At 48.3% G+C, this 19,465-nt stretch overlaps 1 protein-coding gene across 1 annotated transcript in view; it reads left to right on the top strand.

Moving 5' to 3' along the window:
• The window catches only part of LOC135571009 (mitotic spindle assembly checkpoint protein MAD1-like), a 99,667-nt gene extending 88,444 nt beyond the window's left edge, over positions 1-11,223 (top strand). The window contains exon 4 of the mRNA XM_065016825.1: positions 11,182-11,223. Within this exon, the coding sequence (XP_064872897.1) occupies positions 11,182-11,223 (42 nt within the window). The remainder of the gene's footprint in view (positions 1-11,181) is intronic.
• The last annotated feature ends 8,242 nt before the right edge of the window (positions 11,224-19,465 follow it).

The following is a 19,465-nucleotide window of genomic DNA, read 5'->3' as shown; positions in this document are numbered from 1 at the left end:
CTACACACTCTGACCTGGTAACCCCCATCACTACACACTCTGACCTGGTAACCCCCATCACTACACACTCTGACCTGGTAACCCCCCCATCACTACCTGGTAACCCCATCACACTACACACTCCTGACCTGGTAACCCCCATCACTACACACTCTGACCCCCATCCTACACCTCTGGGTAACCCCATCACTACACTCTGACCTGGTAACCCCATCACACTACACACTCTGACCTGGTAACCCCTCGTCACTACACACTCTGACCTGGTAACCCCTCGTCACTACACACTCCTGACCTGGTAACCCCATCACTACACACTCTGACCTGGTAACCCCATCACACTACACACTCTGACCTGGTAACCCTCGTCACTACACTCTGACCTGGTAACCCCCATCACTACACACTCTGACCTGGTAACCCCCTCGTCACTACACACTCTGACCTGGTAACCCCCATCACTACACTCTGACCTGGTAATCCCCATACACTACTCTGACCTGGTAACCCCCATCACTACACACTCTGACCTGGTAACCCCTCATCACCTACACACTCTGACCTGGTAACCCCCATCACTACACACTCTGACCTGGTAACCCCCATCACTACACTCTGACCTGGTAGCCCCCATCACTAACCCCTGGTAACCCCGTCACTACACACTCTGACCTGGTAACCCCTCATCACTACACACTCTGACCTGGTAACCCCCATCACTACACACTCTGACCTGGTAACCCCTCGTCACTACACACTCTGACCTGGTAACCCCTGACTACACACTCACTACACACTCTGACCTGGTAACCCCCATCACTACACACTCTGACCTGGTAACCCCCATCACACTACACACTCTGACCTGGTAACCCCCATCACACTCGTCTGACTACACACTCTGACCTGGTAACCCCTCGTCACTACACACTCTGACCTGGTAACCCCCGTGACTACACACTCTGACCTGGTAACCCCCATCACACTACACACTCTGACCTGGTAACCCCCATCACTACACACTCTGACCTGGTAACCCCATCACACTACACACTCTGACCTGGTAACCCCGTCATCTGACACTACACACTCTGACCTGGTAACCCCGTGACTACACACTCTGACCTGGTAACCCCCATCACACTACACACTCTGACCTGGTAACCCCTCGTCACTACACACTCTGACCTGGTAACCCCTCGTCACTACACACTCTGACCTGGTAACCCCCATCACTACACACTCTGACCTGGTAACCCCCGTCACTACACACACTCTGACCTGGTAACCCCTCGTCACTACACACTCTGACCTGGTAACCCCCCATCACACTACACACTCTGACCTGGTAACCCCTCCCCTACATTCTGACCTGAAGACTGCCAGCTCAACTACACTTCTAGACTACTTATTCTAGAAGACTGTCAGCTCAACCTTCACACATTACCCTAGACTACTTATAATAGAACCTGGTAACCCCTTTACCACTCTGACAAAGCTGTCACTTAGTGACCCCCTGAGACAGTGTGCCTGTGTGTTTGTGCAAGTGCACCTGTGTGTGTTGACCTGGTAAGTCACTACTTCCTGTGTGTCACTAGTCTCTGACCTGGGAATGTACCCTGAGGATGTGATGACGTGATTGGCATTCCGCAGCAGACCTGGTCTCTGGTTGGCTGAGGTGACTGCCGTGTGACGGTAGCCCCATCACACTACACACACTCTGACAACCATCGATTTCCTTTTAACTAGAAATACAGATGAGGAGGAGGGGGAGGGGAGGAATATTTACCATCACAAGGAGGGGAGAGAGGGGGAGAGGGGGAGGGAGGAAGGACTGGAGGGAGGAGGAGGAGAGGAGGGGAGGAGGAAGGAGAGGAGAGGTCTCTGGTGGAGGAGGAGGAGGGAGAGGGGGTGGAGGAGGAAGGAGGAGGAGGGGGGAGGAGGAGGGAGAGGGGAGGGGGGGAGGAGGAAGGAGAGGGGGAGGAGGAAGGAGGGGAGGAAGGAGGAGGGGGAGGAAGGGAGAAGGAGAGGAGGGTGGAGGAGGAGAGATGGAGGAGGGGAGGGAGTGGAGGAGGAAGGAGAGGGGGGTGGAGGAGGGAGAGGGAGGAGGAGGGAAAGGGAGAGGGGGGTATAGAAGGAAGGGGGGAGGGGAGGAGGGGGAGGAGAAGGAGAAGGAGGAAAGGGAGAGGGGTGAAGGAGGAGGAGAGGGGGTGGAGGAGGGAGAGGGAGGAGGAGGGAGAGGGGTGGAGGAGGAAGGGAGGAGGGAGAGGAGGAGGATGGAGAGGGGGTGGAGGGAGGGGAAGGAGAGGAGAGGAGGAGGAGGAAGGAGAGGAGGAGGAGGAAGGAGAGGAGAGGGGGTGGAGGAGGGAGAGGGAGGAGGAGGGGGGGGAAGGAGGAGGGGAGGAGGAGGGGGGAGGGGGAGAGGGGGAGGGGGAGGAAGGGGAGGAGGTGGAGGAGATGGTGGAGGAGAGGAGAAAAGGGGAGGAAAGGTACGGGGGAAGGAGCCCCTGGACTGACACAGTGAAGTTATTGTGTTGTTATTAAACAACAACTTGTTGATTTGATAAAGGTCAGGACTTGTTCATAACACATTTTGGGGAGTCATGAATATGCTAACAGGCGTTGATAAGGTCACTATTTGAATAAATCCACACACACACACACATTGAGAACACACACTATTTGAATAAATCCCCTTTTGAAGAAAAAAAAAACCCTTCTGACCTTTAAATGAAATATGATTCCTTTCCTGTGTTTTCCTCATTGAAGAGAGGAAGGAGATCATCAATGAAAGTGTGGTGCATGTTCATCATTACCCTCTGGGCCTGGTGCTCTCTTCTCTCCATCTCTCTCTCTTCCATCTCTCTTCTCTCTCCAGCCATCTCTCTGTCTCTCTCCTTCTGTCTCTTCTCCTTCTGTCTCTCTCTCTCCTTCTGTCTCTCTCTCCTTCTGTCTCTTCTCTCTCTGTCTCTCTCCTTCTGTCTCTCTCCTTCTGTCTCTCTCTCTTCTGTCTCTCTCTCCTCTCTCTCTCTCCTTCTGTCTCTCTCTCCTTCTGTCTCTCTCTTTCCTTCTGTCTCTCTCTCCTTCTGTCTCTCTCTCCTTCTGTCTCTCTCCTTCTGTCTCTCTTCCCATCTCTCTCTCCTTCTGTCTCTCTCTTCCCATCTCTCTCTCCTTCTGTCTCTCTCTTCCCATCTCTCTCTCCCTCAGTCTCTCTTCTCCATCTCTCTCAAGCCGTCTCTCTCTCCTTCCGTCTCTCTCCTGTCTCTCTCTATCCGTCTCTCTCCTTCCGTCTCTCTCTCCCACCTGTCTCTCTCTCCCTCCATCTCTCTCCTGTCTCTCTCTCCCTCCTGTCTCTCTCTCATCCATCTCTCTCCTGTCTCTCCCGCCTGTCTCTCTCTCCATCCATCTATCTCCTGACTCTCTCCTCCCTGTGTTTTTCCCTATCCTGTGCCCCTTCAATCTCTGTTCCTCCTCTCCTTTCTTTTTCTCTCCCTCTATCTTGTCTTTCTCTCTCCTTCTATCTCTGTGTTCCTCCTCTCCTTTCTCTCCCTCTATCTTGTCTTTCTCTCCCCTTCTCTCTGTGTTCTCCTTTCTCTTTCTCTCCCTCTATCTTGTCTTTCTCTCTCCTTCTCTCTCTGTGTTTTTCCTTTCTCTCCCTCTATCTTGTCTTTCTCTCTCCTTCTCTCTCTCCCTCACTGGCACTTCTACCACAAGATAAAAAATGTGTATTTTATTATTTCTATATAGTTGACATGATTCAGTCTGATTGAGTATATAGTTGACATGATTCAGTCTGTATAAGTCAGAGTTGAAGTAATAGTAACGTGCTGTTTACCCCATTATCCAAAGTGACTGAGTCAGTGCTGCCCCAGTGTGACTGAGAGTAGGACTGGTGTGCTGTTTACCCCATTATCCAAAGTGACTGAGTCAGGGGTGTGCTGTTTACCCCATTATCCAAAGTGACTGAGTCAGGGTGTGCTGTTTACCCCATTATCCAAAGTGACTGAGTCAGGGTGTGCTGTTTACCCCATTATCCAAAGTGACTGAGTCAGGGGTGTGCCGTTTAGCCCATTATCCAAAGTGACTGAGTCAGGGTGTGCTGTTTACCCCATTATCCAAAGTGACTGAGTCAGGGTGTGCTGTTATCCAAAGTGACCCCATTATCCAAAGTGACTGAGTCAGGGGTGTGACTGAGTCAGGGGTTTAGTAGACCCCATTTGAACATCTTGGTCATGTTCTGTTATAATCTCCACCCGGCACAGCCAGAAGAGGACTGGCCACCCCACATAGCCTGGTTCCTCTCTAGGTTTCTTCCTAGGTTTTGGCCTTTCTAGGGAGTTTTTCCTAGCCACCGTGCTTTTACACCTGCATTGCTTGCTGTTTGGGGTTTTAGGCTGGGTTTCTGTACAGCACTTTGAGATATCAGCTGATGTACGAAGGGCTATATAAATTGATTTGATTTGATTATCCAAAGTGACTGAGTCAGGGGTGTGCCGTTTAGTAGACCCCATTATCCAAAGTGACTGAGTCAGGGGTGCATCCAGTTTTCAGATGGGGGGCCCAAGCGGGAATCCAACCCACAATCCTTGGAGTTTCCAGTGCCATACTCTACCGACTGAGCAACACATTACCACTGACTTCAGAGGAAAGGTTTTCACATATCAATGTGTGTGATGTTTATGGATTCTTCAGCATCAGACTGGGGGAAAGACTACAGTAGAGACACTTTCACAGAAGTTGAGTAGAACTTGATCGTCGTGTTCTGTGAAGTCCTCGGGGTTCTAGAACACCGGCCCTGGTTCCCATGGCGCCCTCCAGGTGTGTGTGTGTGGTGGTGTGTACAGGGAGAGAGACAGAGCGAGAGAGACCTAGGGGTATGGCAGAACTTTCCAGATGGGCTGACACACAGGAGGAGATAAACAGAATGGGGGAGAGAGATGGACAAAGAGGAATGGTTGTGAATGGAAAAGTTGACTGGGCAGAAGAGACGTTCTCTCTCTCCCTCTCTCTTCTCTCCCTCTCTCTCCCCTCTCTCTCTCTCTCTCCCTTCTCTCCCTCTTCTCTCTCTCCCTCTCTCTCTCTTCTCTCTCTCTTCTCTCTCCTCTCTCTCTCCCTTCTCTTCTCTCCCTCTCTCTCTCCCTTCTCTTCTCTCCCTCTCTCTCTCCCTTCTCTTCTCTCCCTCTATCTCCATTCTCTTCTCTCCCTCTATCTCGCCCTCTCTCTCCCTTCTCTTCTCTCCCTCTCTCTCCCTTCTCTTCTCTCCCTCTATCTCGCCCTCTCTCTCCCTCTATCTCGCCCTCTCTCTCCCTCTCTCTCTCCCTTCTCTCTCTCTCCCTTCTCGTCTCTCTCTCTATCTCTGCCTCGCTCTCTCTTCTCTATCTCTCCTTCTCTTCTCTCTCTCTCTCTCCTCCCGGCGTTTCTTTAATTACTTCCCTCTCTCATTTCACTCTGGTGTATTTAATTAATCCTCCAGGGAAGGCTGAATGTCTTCCCGGGAAGGCTTTCATCGCCTCGTCCCACCGCTCACACAAACAGGTCCCCATAAACAACAAACAACTTCTAAATCCATTTCCTTTTCTCACTTCTAAAGTTAATGTTCTCTCCCTCTTGACGCAAAGTGTGTGTGTGTGTGTGTGTGTGTGTAGTCCTACAACAGGGCTTTCTACTCCACTCATGGAGAGGTGAGGCTTCTGTTCCAGGTCCATCTACTTGACCAAAAGTTGACATCATTCCAAAACCATGGACATTAATATGTTCCCCCATTGTTCCCCCACTTTGGGAAGGCTGCTATAACAGTCTCAGCCTCCACTCTTCTGGGAAGGCTTTCCACTAGATGTTGGAACATTGCTGCTATAACAGCCTCCACTCTTCTGGGAAGGCTTTCCATTAGATGTTGGAACATTGCTGCTATAACAGCCTCCACCTCTTCTGGGAAGGCTTTCCACTAGATGTTGGAACATTGCTGCTATAACAGCCTCCACTCTTCTGGGAAGGCTTTCCATTAGATGTTGGAACATTGCTGCTATAACAGCCTCCACTCTTCAGGGAAGGCTTTCCACTAGATGTTGGAACATTGCTGCTATAACAGCCTCCACTCTTCTGGGAAGGCTTTCCACTAGATGTTGGAACATTGCTGCTATAACAGCCTCCACTCTTCTGGGAAGGCTTTCCACTAGATGTTGGAACATTGCTGCTATAACAGCCTCCACTCTTTCAGGGAAGCCTTTCCACTAGATGTTGGAACATTGCTGCTATAACAGCCTCCACCTCTTCTGGGAAGGCTTTCCACTAGATGTTGGAACATTGCTGCTATAACAGCCTCCACTCTTCTGGGAAGGCTTTCCATTAGATGTTGGAACATTGCTGCTATAACAGCCTCCACTCTTCAGGGAAGGCTTTCCACTAGATGTTGGAACATTGCTGCTATAACAGCCTCCACTCTTCTGGGAAGGCTTTCACTAGATGTTGGAACATTGCTGCTATAACAGCCTCCACTCTTCTGGGAAGGCTTTCCACTAGATGTTCCCCCTTTACTGCTATAACAGCATCCACTCTTCTGGGAAGGCTTTCCACTAGATGTTGGAACATTGCTGCTATAACAGCCTCCTCTCTTCTGGGAAGGCTTTCCACTAGATGTTGGAACATTGCTGCTATAACAGCCTCCTCTCTTCTGGGAAGGCTTTCCACTAGATGTTGGAACATTGCTGCTATAACAGCCTCCACTCTTCTGGGAAGGCTTTCCACTAGATGTTGGAACATTGCTGCTATAACAGCCTCCTCTCTTCTGGGAGGGCTTTCCACTAGATGTTGGAACATTGCTGCTATAACAGCCTCCACTCTTCTGGGAAGGCTTTCCACTAGATGTTGGAACATTGCTGCTATAACAGCCTCCACCTCTTCTGGGAAGGCTTTCCACTAGATGTTGGAACATTGCTGCTATAACAGCCTCCACTCTTCAGGGAAGGCTTTCCACTAGATGTTGGAACATTGCTGCTATAACAGCCTCCACCTCTTCTGAGAAGGCTTTCCACTAGATGTTGGAACATTGCTGCAGGGACTTGCTTCCATTCAGCCACGAGCATTAGTGAGGTCGGGGACTGATGTTGGGCGATTAGGCCTGGCTCACAGTCGGTGTTCCAATTCATCCCAAAGGTGTTTGATGGGGTTGAGGTCAGGGCTCTTTGCAGGCCAGTGAAGTTCTTCCACACTGATCTCGACAAACCATTTCTGTATGGACTTTGCTTTGTGCACGGGGGCATCTTCATGCTGAAACAGGAAAGGGCCTTCCCAAACTGCCACAAAGTTGGAAGGAACAGAATCATCTAGAATGTCATTGAATTTTGTAGCGCTAATATTTCCCTTCACTGGAACTAAGGGGCCCAACCATGAAAAACATCCTCGAACATTATTCCTCCTCCACCAAACTTTACAGTTGGCACTTTGCATTGGGGCAGGTAGCGTTCTCCTGCCAACCCCAGATTCGTCCGTCGGACTGCCAGATGGTGAAGCGTGATTCGACGCTCCAGAGAAGGTTTCTACTGCTCCAGATGTCCTATGGGGTGAACTTTACTCCAGCTTGGCATTGCGTATGGTGATCTTAGGCTTGTGCGGCTGCTCGGCCATGGAAACCATTTCATGAAGCTCTGGTGCTGATATTGCTTCCAGAGGCAGTTTAGAACTCTGCGTTGAGTGTTACAACTGAGGATATATGATTTTTACATGCTTCAGCATTCAGCAGTCTCGTTCTGTGAGCTTGTGTGGTTTACCACTTCACGGCTGAGCCGTTGTTGCTCCTAGATGTTTCCACTTCACAATAACAGCACTTACAGTTGACAGGGGCAGCTCTAGCAGTGCAGAATAACAGCACCAGGGCAGCTCTAGCAGGGCAGAATAACAGCACCAGGGCAGAATAACATCACCAGGGCAGCTCTTGCAGAATAACAGCACCGGGCAGCTCTAGCAGAATAACAGCACCAGGGCAGAATAACATCACCAGGGCAGCTCTAGCAGAATAACAGCACCAGGGCAGCTCTAGCAGAATAACAGCACCAGGGCAGAATAACATCACCAGGGCAGCTCTAGCAGAATAACAGCACCAGGGCAGCTCTGGCATGGCAGAATAACAGCACCAGGGCAGCTCTAGCAGAATAACAGCACCAGGGCAGCTCTAGCATTGCAGAATAACAGCACCAGGGCAGCTCTAGCAGGACAGAATAACAGCACCAGGGTAGCTCTATCAGGGCAGAATAACAACACCAGGGCAGCTCTATCAGGGCAGAATAACAGCACCAGGGCAGCTCTAGCAGAATAACAGCACCAGGGCAGCTCTAGCAGAATAACAGCACCAGGGCAGCTCTAGCAGGGCAGAATAACAGCACCAGGGCAGCTCTAGCAGGGCAGAATTACAGCACCAGGGCAGCTCTAGCAGAATAACAGCACCAGGACAGCTCTAGCAGAATAACAGCACCAGGGCAGCTCTAGCAGGGCAGAATAACAGCACCAGGGCAGCTCTAGCAGGGCAGAATAACAGCACCAGGGCAGCTCTAGCAGGGCAGAATAACAGCACCAGGGCAGCTCTAGCAGGGCAGAATAACAGCACCAGGGCAGGGGGCAGCTCTAGCAGGGCAGAATAACAGCACCAGGGCAGCTCTAGCAGGGCAGAGTAACAGCACCAGGGCAGCTCTAGCAGGGCAGAGTAGCCTAGTGGTTAGAGGCAGAGTAGCCTAGTGGTTAGAGCATTGGACTAGTAACCGAAAGGTTGCAAGTTCATATCCCGAGCTGACAAAGTACAAATCTGTCGTTCTGCCCCTGAACAGGCAGTTAACCCACTGTTCCTAGGCCGTCATTGAAAATAAGAATGTGTTCTTAACTGACTTGCCTAGTTAAATAAAGGTTACAATAACAGCACCAGGGCAGCTCTAGCAGGGCAGACATTTTACAAACTGCCTTGTGGGAAAGGTGGCATCCTATGGACAGTGCCACGTTGAAAGTCACTGAGCATTCTACTGACAATGTTTGTCTATGGAGATTGCATGACTGTGTGCTGTCAGCAACGGGTGAGGCTGAAATAGCTGAATCCTCTAATTTGTAGAGTTTTCCACGTACTGCTGTATATTTCCTCGTACTGCTGTATATTTCACGTACTGCTGTATATTTCCTCGTACTGCTGTATATTTCCACGTACTGCTGTATATTTCCTCGTACTGCTGTATATTTCCTCGTACTGCTGTATATTTCCACGTACTGCTGTATATTTCCTCGTACTGCTGTATATTTCCACGTACTGCTGTATATTTCCACGTACTGCTGTATATTTCCACGTACTGCTGTATATTTCCACGTACTGCTGTATATTTTATATATAGGTTTATTTTCAGCAAACTTAACATGTGTAAATATTTGTATGAACATAAGATTCAACAACTGAGATATAAAATGAACAAGTTCCACAGACATGTGACTAACATAAATGGACATAAAGGGTCATGTCAGGATGAGTCTGCAGGAAGGGTACCACATGAGGGAGGAGGATGTCTTCCTTGTAACGCACAGCGTTGAGATTGCCTGCATTGACAACAAGCCCTCAGTCCGATGATGCTGTGACACACCGCCCTAGACCATGACAGACCCTCCACCTCCAAATGTATCCCGATCCAGAGTACAGGCCTCGGTGTAACGCTCATTCCTTCCACGATAAACGTGAATCCGACCATCACCCCTGGTGAGACAAAAAAAACCGCGACCGTCAGTGAAAAGCACTTTTTGCCAGTCCTGTCTGGTCCAGCGACGGTGGGGTTGTGCCCATAGGCGACGTTGTTGCCGGTGATGTCTGGTGAGGACCTGCCTTACAACAGGCCTACAAGCCCTCAGTCCTGCCTCTCTCAGCCTATTGCAGACAGTCTGAGCACTGATGGATGGATTGTGTGATCCTGGTGTAACTCTGGCAGTTATTGTTGCCATCCTGTACCTGTTCAGGTGTGTGATGTTCGGATGTACCGGTCCTGTGCAGGTGTTGTTACACGTGGTCTGCCACTGCGAGGACGATCAGCTGTCCGTCCTGTCTCCCTGTAGCGCTGTCTTAGGCGTCTCACAGTACGAACATTGCAATTTATTACCCTGGCCACATCTGCAGTCCTCATGCCTCCTTGCAGCATGCCTAAGGCACGTTTGCGCAGATGAGATGGGACCCTGGGAATCTTTCTTTTGGTGTTTTTCAGAGTCAGTAGAAAGGCCTCTTTAGTGTCCTAAGTTTTCATAACTGTGACCTTAATTGCCTACCGTCTGTAAGCTGTTGGTGTCTTAACGACCGTTCCACAGGTGCATGTTCATTAATTGTTTATGGTTCATTGAACAAGCATGGGAAACAGTGTTTAAACCCTTTACAATGAAGATCTGTGAAGTTATTAGGATGATCTTTGAAAGACAGGGTCCTGAAAAAGGGAAGTTTTCTTTTGTTGCTGAGTTCTCCTTCTCCCTGTCTCTTCTTTCTCTCCTAACTGACCCCTTCTCCCTGTCTCTTCTCTCTCTCCTAACTGACCCCTTCTCCCTGTCTCTTCTCTCTCTCTCCTAACTGACCCCTTCTCCCTGTCTCTTCTTTCTCTCTCCTAACTGACCCCTTCTCCCTGTCTCTTTCTCTCTCTCCTAACTGACCCCTTCTCCTGTCTCTTCTTTCTCTCCCTAACTGACCCCTTCTCCCTGTCTCTTTTCTCTCCCTAACTGACCCCTTCTCCCTGTCTCTTTCTTTCTCTCCTAACTGACCCCTTCTCCCTGTCTCTTCTTTAACTGACTCTCTCCTAACTGACCCCTTCTCCCTGTCTCTTCTCTCTCTCCTAACTGACCCCTTCTCCCTTCTCTTCTTTCTCTCTCCTAACTGACCCCTTCTCCTGTCTCTTCTTTCTCTCTCCTAACTGACCCCTTCTCCCTGTCTCTTCTTTCTCTCTCCTAACTGACCCTTCTCCCTGACCCTTCTCCTTCTCTCTCTCCTAACTGACCCCTTCTCCCTGTCTCTTCTTTCTCTCTCTCCTAACTGACCCCTTCTCCCTGTCTCTTCTTTCTCTCTCCTAACTGACCCCTTCTCCCTGTCTCTTCTTTCTCTCTCCTAACTGACCCCTTCTCCCTGTCTCTTCTTTCTCTCTCCTAACTGACCCCTTCTCCCTGTCTCTTCTCTCTCTCCCCTTCCAGGCCAGTGGAGGCGCTGTAGTGGAGGCCCTTCTATGCAGCTGATGGAACAGACTTCAGTCGGACCCTGAGAGAGATGGTGGACTCTTCTTTCCTGCACCACCAGAAGAGCATCCCAGCCTTCCTCTCTGCTGTGACCCTCGACCTCTTCAGCCGACCAGACCACGGTCTGATTTGACCCTCGACCTCTTCAGCCGACAGACCACGGTCTGATTTGACCCTCACCTCTTCAGCAGACATACCACGGTCCAAATTGACCCTCGACCTCTTCAGCCGACAGACCCCGGTCCGAATTGACCCTCGACCTCTTCAGCCGACAGACCACGATCTGATTTGACCCTCGACCTCTTCAGCCGACAGACCACGGTCTGATTTGACCCTCGACCTCTTCAGCCGACAGACCACGGTCCGAATTGACCCTCGTCCTCTTCAGCCGACAGACCAGTCTGACTTGACCCTCGACCTCTTCAGCCGACAGACCACGATCCGATTAGACCCTCGACCTCTTCAGCCGACAGACCAGTCTGACTTGACCCTCGACCTCTTCAGCCGACAGACCACGGTCCGACTTGACCCTCGACCTCTTCAGCCGACAGACCAGTCTGACTTGACCCTCGACCTCTTCAGCCGAGAGACCACGGTTCGACTTGACCCTCGACCTCTTCAGCCGACAGACCAGTCTGACTTGACCCTCGACCTCTTCAGCCGACAGACCACGGTCCGACTTGACCCTCGACCTCTTCAGCCGACAGACCACCGTCTGACTTGACCCTCGACCTCTTCAGCCGACAGACCACCGTCTGACTTGACCCCACCCCCGGGGTTGAGGGTGTCCTGTGATGTTATATGACCTGTGACCTCATTGTTTGACATGTGATGTCATTGCCTTGACCTCTTCACATAATGGTTAAGGTTAGGATTGGGGGTTAGCTGATCCTAGATCTGTCATTGTTTTCTGACCTGTGATGTCGTCATGTGAACCCCGAGGTGACCTACGACCTCCCTATCTGACCTGTGACGTCATGGTCTGACTGACACAGCTGTGCGACGGACTCCGAGGATAATAATATAAAGTTAAATAAACGGAGTCGCTGTCTAGACTTGTATTGATGTTTCTCCACAGGAAGTTACACCTTTTACAACAGAATATCATTATAGATGTTTCTCCACAGGAAGTTACACCTTTTACAACAGAATATCATTATAGATGTTTCTCCACAGGAAGTTACACCTTTTAGAACAGAATATCATTATAGATGTTTCTCCACAGGAAGTTACACCTTTTAGAACAGAATATCATTATAGATGTTTCTCCACAGGAAGTTACACCTTTTAGAACAGAATATCATTATAGATGTTTCTCCACAGGAAGTTACACCTTTTAGAACAGAATATCATTATAGATGTTTCTCCACAGGAAGTTACACCTTTTAGAACAGAATATCATTATAGATGTTTCTCCACAGGAAGTTACACCTTTTAGAACAGAATATCATTATAGATGTTTCTCCACAGGAAGTTACACCTTTTAGAACAGAATATCATTATAGATGTTTCTCCACAGGAAGTTACACCTTTTAGAACAGAATATCATTATAGATGTTTCTCCACAGGAAGTTACACCTTTACAACAGAATATCATTATAGATGTTTCTCCGCAGGAAGTTACACCTTTTAGAACAGAATATCATTATAGATGTTTCTCCACAGGAAGTTACACCTTTTAGAACAGAATATCATTATAGATGTTTCTCCACAGGAAGTTACACCTTTTAGAACAGAATATCATTATAGATGTTTCTCCACAGGAAGTTACACCTTTTAGAACAGAATATCATTATAGATGTTTCTCCACAGGAAGTTACACCTTTAGAACAGAATATCATTATAGATGTTTCTCCACAGGAATTACACCTTTAGAACAGAATATCATTATAGATGTTTCTCCACAGGAAGTTACACCTTTTAGAACAGAATATCATTATAGATGTTTCTCCACAGGAAGTTACACCTTTTAGAACAGAATATCATTATAGATGTTTCTCCACAGGAAGTTACACCTTTACAACAGAATATCATTATAGATGTTTCTCCACAGGAAGTTACACAGAACAGAATATCTTATAGATGTCACAGAATATCATTATAGATGTTTCTCCACAGGAAGTTACACCTTTACAACAGAATATCATTACGTTCATTCTCTTAGTCTGTCACAAATGCCACCCTATTTCCTACATAGTGCACTACAAGAGCCTGAAGGTAGTGCACTACAAGAGCCTGAAGGTAGTGCACTACAAGAGCCTGGAGGTAGTGCACTCCCAAGAGCCTGGAGGTAGTGCACTCCCAAGAGCCTGGAGGTAGTGCACTATATAGGGATTAGGGTGACAGCCTGTGTCTTTATATAGTGTTGATCTCTGTAACCTTCAGTCAGATGTTCTGTTATTGTTTCTCTACTTCCTGTGTTGATCTCTGTAACCTTCAATCAGATGTTCTGTTATTGTTTCTCTACTTCCTGTGTTGATCTCTGTAACCTTCAGTCAGATGTTCTGTTATTGTTTCTCTACTTCCTGTGTTGATCTCTGTAACCTTCAGTCAGATGTTCTGTTATTGTGTCTCTACTTCCTGTGTTGATCTCTGTAACCTTCAATCAGATGTTCTGTTATTGTTTCTCTACTTCCTGTGTTGATCTCTGTAACCTTCAGTCAGATGTTCTGTTATTGTTTCTCTACTTCCTGTGTTGATCTCTGTAACCTTCAGTCAGATGTTCTGTTAGTGTTTCTCTACTTCCTGTGTTGATCTCTGTAACCTTCAGTCAAATGTTCTGTTAGTGTTTCAGTACTTCCTGTGTTGATCTCTGTAACCTTCAGTCAGATGTTCTGTTATTGTGTCTCTACTTCCTGTGTTGATCTCTGTAACCTTCAGTCAGATGTTCTGTTATTGTGTCTCTACTTCCTGTGTTGATCTTTGCTCGAACGTTGTTTTTGTAGAAGGTTCATATGGCTTCATGTATGTCATTTTAAACGGGACACACAACTATCATCTTGTTATTTTCTTGTAAATGGAAAGCAGAGAAAAAGGTTGAACCTGATTGATTTGTAATTAGAACAAACAGCTCTTACTTCTTACCTCTTAGTTTGTTTTGTGTGCTGAATCCCATTTCTGAGTCAATCTACACTGAACAAAAAAATAGAAACGCAACATGTAACGTATTTAGCAAACATTTCTCTACCATGAGCCGCCTCCGATGTCGTTTTTAGAGACTTTGGCAGTACGTCCAACCAGCCTCACAACCACAGACCACATGTTACCACGCCAGCCAAGGACCTCCGCGTCCGGCTTCTTCACCTGCAGGATCGTCTGAGACCAGCCACCCGGACAGATGATGAAACTGTGGAGTATTTCAGTGGCTGTGCCCAGTCATGTGATATAGATTAGGGCCTAATTAATGTATTTAAATTGACTGATTTCCTTCTATGAACTGTACCTCAGTAAAACTGCTGTGTTGCGTTTATATTTCTGTTCAGTATAATTATGACGTACGCGTGGAATGTTATTTCAGACATGAATTGAGTTAATAAAGAACGAATCTAACGAGACGTGTTTGTCTGTGTGTGTGAGGGTGCATTCAAGACTGGAAACAAAACTAAATTAGGTGAAATCGTGATGTAAAAACATCAGTCAGATGGTGAAAAACATTGAAGTCAGATGGTGATGGTGAGATGTCAAATCGTGACATCAGTGAGGATCAGATGGTGAGGTCAAATCGTGACATCAGGGAGGTGAGATGGTGAGGTCAAATCGTGACATCAGTGAGGTCAGATGGTGAGGTCAAATCGTGACATCAGTGAGGTCAGATGGTGAGGTCAAATCGTGACATCAGTGAGGTCAAGATGGTGAGGTCAAATCGTGACATCAGGGAGGTGAGGTCAAATCGATGGTGAGATGTCAAATCGTGACATCAGTGAGGTCAGATGGTGAGGTCAAATCGTGACATCAGTGAGGTGAGATGGGTGAGGTCAAATCGTGACATCAGTGAGGTCAGATGGTGAGATGTCAAATCGTGACATCGGGAGGTGAGATGGTGAGGTCAAATCGTGACATCAGGGAGGTGAGATGGTGAGGTCAAATCGTGACATCGGGGTCAGGTGAGATGGTGAGGTCAGATGGTGAGGTCGTGACATCAGGAGGTGAGATGGTGAGGTCAAATCGTGACATCAGGGAGGTGAGATGGTCAGTGATCTTTCATCGGTTGGAAAGTCGGAGCTCTAAGAAGAAACCTGAATCAGTGAGGTCAGATGGTGAGGTCAAATCGTGACATCAGGGAGTTAAAAATGACCGTGAGGTCAGATGGTGAGGTCAAAACAGTGAGGTCATTTCAAATCCCAGTCAGAGATGGTGAAATGGTGACATCAGTAGTTGGTGAGGTCAAATCCCCAGATGGTGAGGTCAGGGTTCCCAGTCAGAGCTCAGAGTCAAATCCCCCAAATCGTGACATCGGGAGGGTTCCCAGTCAGAGCAGTGATCTTTTCGGTTGGAAAGTCCCCCTGAATTTCAGGGTTCCCAGTTCAGAGCTAGTTCCCCCAGGGTCAGGGTTCCCAGTCAGAGCTAGTTTCCCCCTCAGGGTTCCCAGTCAGAGCTAGTTCCCCCTCAGGGTTCCCAGTCAGAGCTAGTTCCCCCTCAGGGTTCCCAGTCAGAGCTAGTTTCCCCTCAGGGTTCCCAGTCAGAGCTAGTTCCCCCTCAGGGTTCCCAGTCAGAGCTAGTTTCCCCCTCAGGGTTCCCAGTCAGAGCTAGTCCCCCCCTCAGGGTTCCCAGTCAGAGCTAGTTTCCCCCCCTCAGGGTTCCCAGTCAGAGCTAGTTTCCCCCCTCAGGGTTCCCAGTCAGAGCTAGTTTACCCCCCTCAGGGTTCCCAGTCAGAGCTAGTTCCCCCCTCAGGGTTCCCAGTCAGAGCTAGTTTCCCCCCTCAGGGTTCCATGTTGTCTTGAAGGCAGTCTTGTGAGCAGACATGCTTCCTTGTGTCTGTGTGTGCACGTCTGTGTGTGTGCATGCTTGTCCTTGTGTCTTTGTGTGTGCATGCTTGTCCTTGTGTCTTTGTGTGTGCATGCTTGTCCTTGTGTCTTTGTGTGTGCATGCTTGTCCTTGTGTCTTTGTGTGCATGCTTGTCCTTGTGTGTGTGCATGCTTGTCCTTGTGTCTTTGTGTGTGCATGTCCTTGTCCTTGTGTGTGCATGCTTGTCCTTGTGTGTGTGTGCATGCTTGTCCTTGTGTCTTTGTGTGTGCATGCTTGTCCTTGTGTCTTTGTGTGTGCATGCTTGTCCTTGTGTCTTTGTGTGTGCATGCTTGTCCTTGTGTCTTTGTGTGTGCATGCTTGTCCTTGTGTCTGTGTGTGTGCATGCTTGTCCTTGTGTCTTTGTGTGTGCATGCTTGTCCTTGTGTCTTTGTGTGTGCATGCTTGTCCTTGTGTCTTTGTGTGTGCATGCTTGTCCTTGTGTTTTGTGTGTGCATGCTTGTCCTTGTGTTTGTGTGTGTGCATGCTTGTCCTTGTGTTTGTGTGTGTGCATGCTTGTCCTTGTGTCTTTGTCCTTGTGTGCATGCTTGTCCTTGTGTTTGTGTGTGTGCATGCTTGTCCTTGTGTTTTGTGTGTGCATGCTTGTCCTTGTGTCTTTGTGTGCATGCTTGTCCTTGTGTTTGTGTGTGTGCATGCTTGTCCTTGTGTCTTTGTGTGTGCATGCTTGTCCTTGTGTCTTGTGTGTGCATGCTTGTCCTTGTGTCTTTGTGTGTGCATGCTTGTCCTTGTGTCTTTGTGTGTGCATGCTTGTCCTTGTGTCTGTGTGTGTGCATGCTTGTCCTTGTGTCTTTGTGTGTGCATGCTTGTCCTTATGTCTTTGTGTGTGCATGCTTGTCCTTGTGTCTTTGTGTGTGCATGCTTGTCCTTGTGTCTTTGTGTGTGCATGCTTGTCCTTGTGTCTGTGTGTGTGCATGCTTGTCCTTGTGTCTGTGTGTGCATGCTTGTCCTTGTGTCTTTGTGTGTGCATGCTTGTCCTTGTGTCTGTGTGTGTGCATGCTTGTCCTTGTGTTTGTGTGTGTGCATGCTTGTCCTTGTGTTTGTGTGTGCATGCTTGTCCTTGTGTCTTTGTGTGTGCATGCTTGTCCTTGTGTCTTTGTGTGTGCATGCTTGTCCTTGTGTTTGTGTGTGCATGCTTGTCCTTGTGTCTGTGTGTGTGCATGCTTGTCCTTGTGTCTTTGTGTGTGCATGCTTGTCCTTGTGTCTGTGTGCGTGCATGCTTGTCCTTGTGTCTTTGTGTGTGCATGCTTGTCCTTGTGTTGGTGTGTGCATGCTTGTCCTTGTGTTTGTGTGTGCATGCTTGTCCTTGTGTCTTTGTGTGTGCATGCTTGTCCTTGTGTGTGTGCATGCTTGTCCTTGTGTCTTTGTGTGTGCATGCTTGTCCTTGTGTCTTTGTGTGTGCATGCTTGTCCTTGTGTCTTTGTGTGTGCATGCTTGTCCTTGTGTCTTTGTGTGTGCATGTCCTTGTGTCTGGGTGTGTGCTTGTCCTTGTGTCTTTGTGTGTGCATGCTTGTCCTTGTGTCTGTGTGTGCATGCTTGTCCTTGTGTCTGTGTGTGCATGCTTGTCCTTGTGTCTGTGTGTGCATGCTTGTCCTTGTGTCTGTGTGTGTGCATGCTTGTCCTTGTGTCTGTGTGTGTGCATGCTTGTCCTTGTGTCTGTGTGTGCATGCTTGTCCTTGTGTCTGTGTGTGCATGCTTGTCCTTGTGTCTGTGTGTGCATGCTTGTCCTTGTGTCTGTGTGTGTGCATGCTTGTGAGTTTCCTTGTTGTAGTACTGTAGTCTGTAAATCAATAGTCAGCATGACTAGTTCCTTGTGTCTTTGTGTGTGCATGCTTGTCCTACCCATTATGTTGTCCCCCACCCTTGTACATGTCCTTGTGTCACCCCACATACATGCTTGTCCTTGTGTCCACCCGTGGAATGCTTGTCCTTGTGTCTAGTGATGGGTGCATGCTTTCCTGTGTCTATGTGTGTGTCTGTGTGTACCTGCTCTGTTCTAGTGATGGGGAATACCTTCTCTGTTCTAGTGATGGGGGAATACTTTCTGTTCTAGTGATGGGGGAATACCTTCATTCTAGTGATGGGGGAATATCTTCTCTGTTCTAGTGATGGGGAATACCTTCTCTGTTCTAGTGATGGGGAATACCTTCTCTGTTCTAGTGATGGGGAATACCTTCTCTGTTCTAGTGATGGGGAATACCTTCTCTGTTCTAGTGATGGGGAATACCTTCTCTGTTCTAGTGATGGGGAATACCTTCTCTGTTCTAGTGATGGGGGAATACCTTCTCTGTTCTAGTGATGGGGAATACCTTCTCTGTTCTAGTGATGGGGAATACCTTCTCTGTTCTAGTGATGGGGAATACCTTCTCTGTTCTAGTGATGGGGAATACCTTCTGTTCTAGTGATGGGGAATACCTTCTCTGTTCTAGTGATGGGGAATACCTTCTCTGTTCTAGTGATGGGGAATACCTTCTCTGTTCTAGTGATGGGGAATACCTTCTCTGTTCTAGTGATGGGGAAAGACCTACATAAATCCACTGCACTGAGGATAGGAAACACTGTCACCACGGATACATCTACGATAATCCATCATTAAAATAAGCATTTTCCACCTGGCTACCCCCACCACCGGCCAACACCTCAGCACCCCGGCAACTAGCCCAAGCCTCCCCCATTTCTCCTTCATCCAAATCCAGATAGCTGATGTTCTGAAAGAGCTGCAAAATCTGGATCCCTACAAATCAGCCAGACTAGACAATCTGGACCCTCTAAAATTATCAGCCGAAATTGTTGCAACCTCTATTACTAGCCTGTTGAATCTCTCTTTCGTGTCGTCTGAGATTCCCAAAGATTGGAAAGCAGCTGCGGTCAACCCCCTCTTCAAAGCGGGAGACACTCTAGACCCAAACTGCTACAGACCTATATCAATCCTACCCTCTCTTTCTAAGGTCTTCAAACACCAAGTTAACAAACAGTTCACCGACCATTTCGAATCCCACAGCACCTTCTCCGCTATGCAATCTGGTTTCCGAGCTGGTCATGGGTGCACCTCAGCCACGCTCAAGGTCCTAAACGATATCATAACCGCCATCGATAAGAGACATTACTGTGCAGCCGTATTCATCGATCTGGCCAAGGCTTTCGACTCTGTCAAACACAACATTCTTATCGGCAGAATCAATAGCCTTGGTTTCTCAAATGATTGCCTCGTCTTGTTCACCAA

The sequence above is a fragment of the Oncorhynchus nerka genome, unplaced genomic scaffold (genome assembly GCF_034236695.1).
Source record: "Oncorhynchus nerka isolate Pitt River unplaced genomic scaffold, Oner_Uvic_2.0 unplaced_scaffold_847, whole genome shotgun sequence".
NCBI lineage: Eukaryota > Metazoa > Chordata > Actinopteri > Salmoniformes > Salmonidae > Oncorhynchus > Oncorhynchus nerka.
Note: the sequence above shows the minus strand (reverse complement) of the source record. Positions and strands in the feature narration are given on the sequence as shown.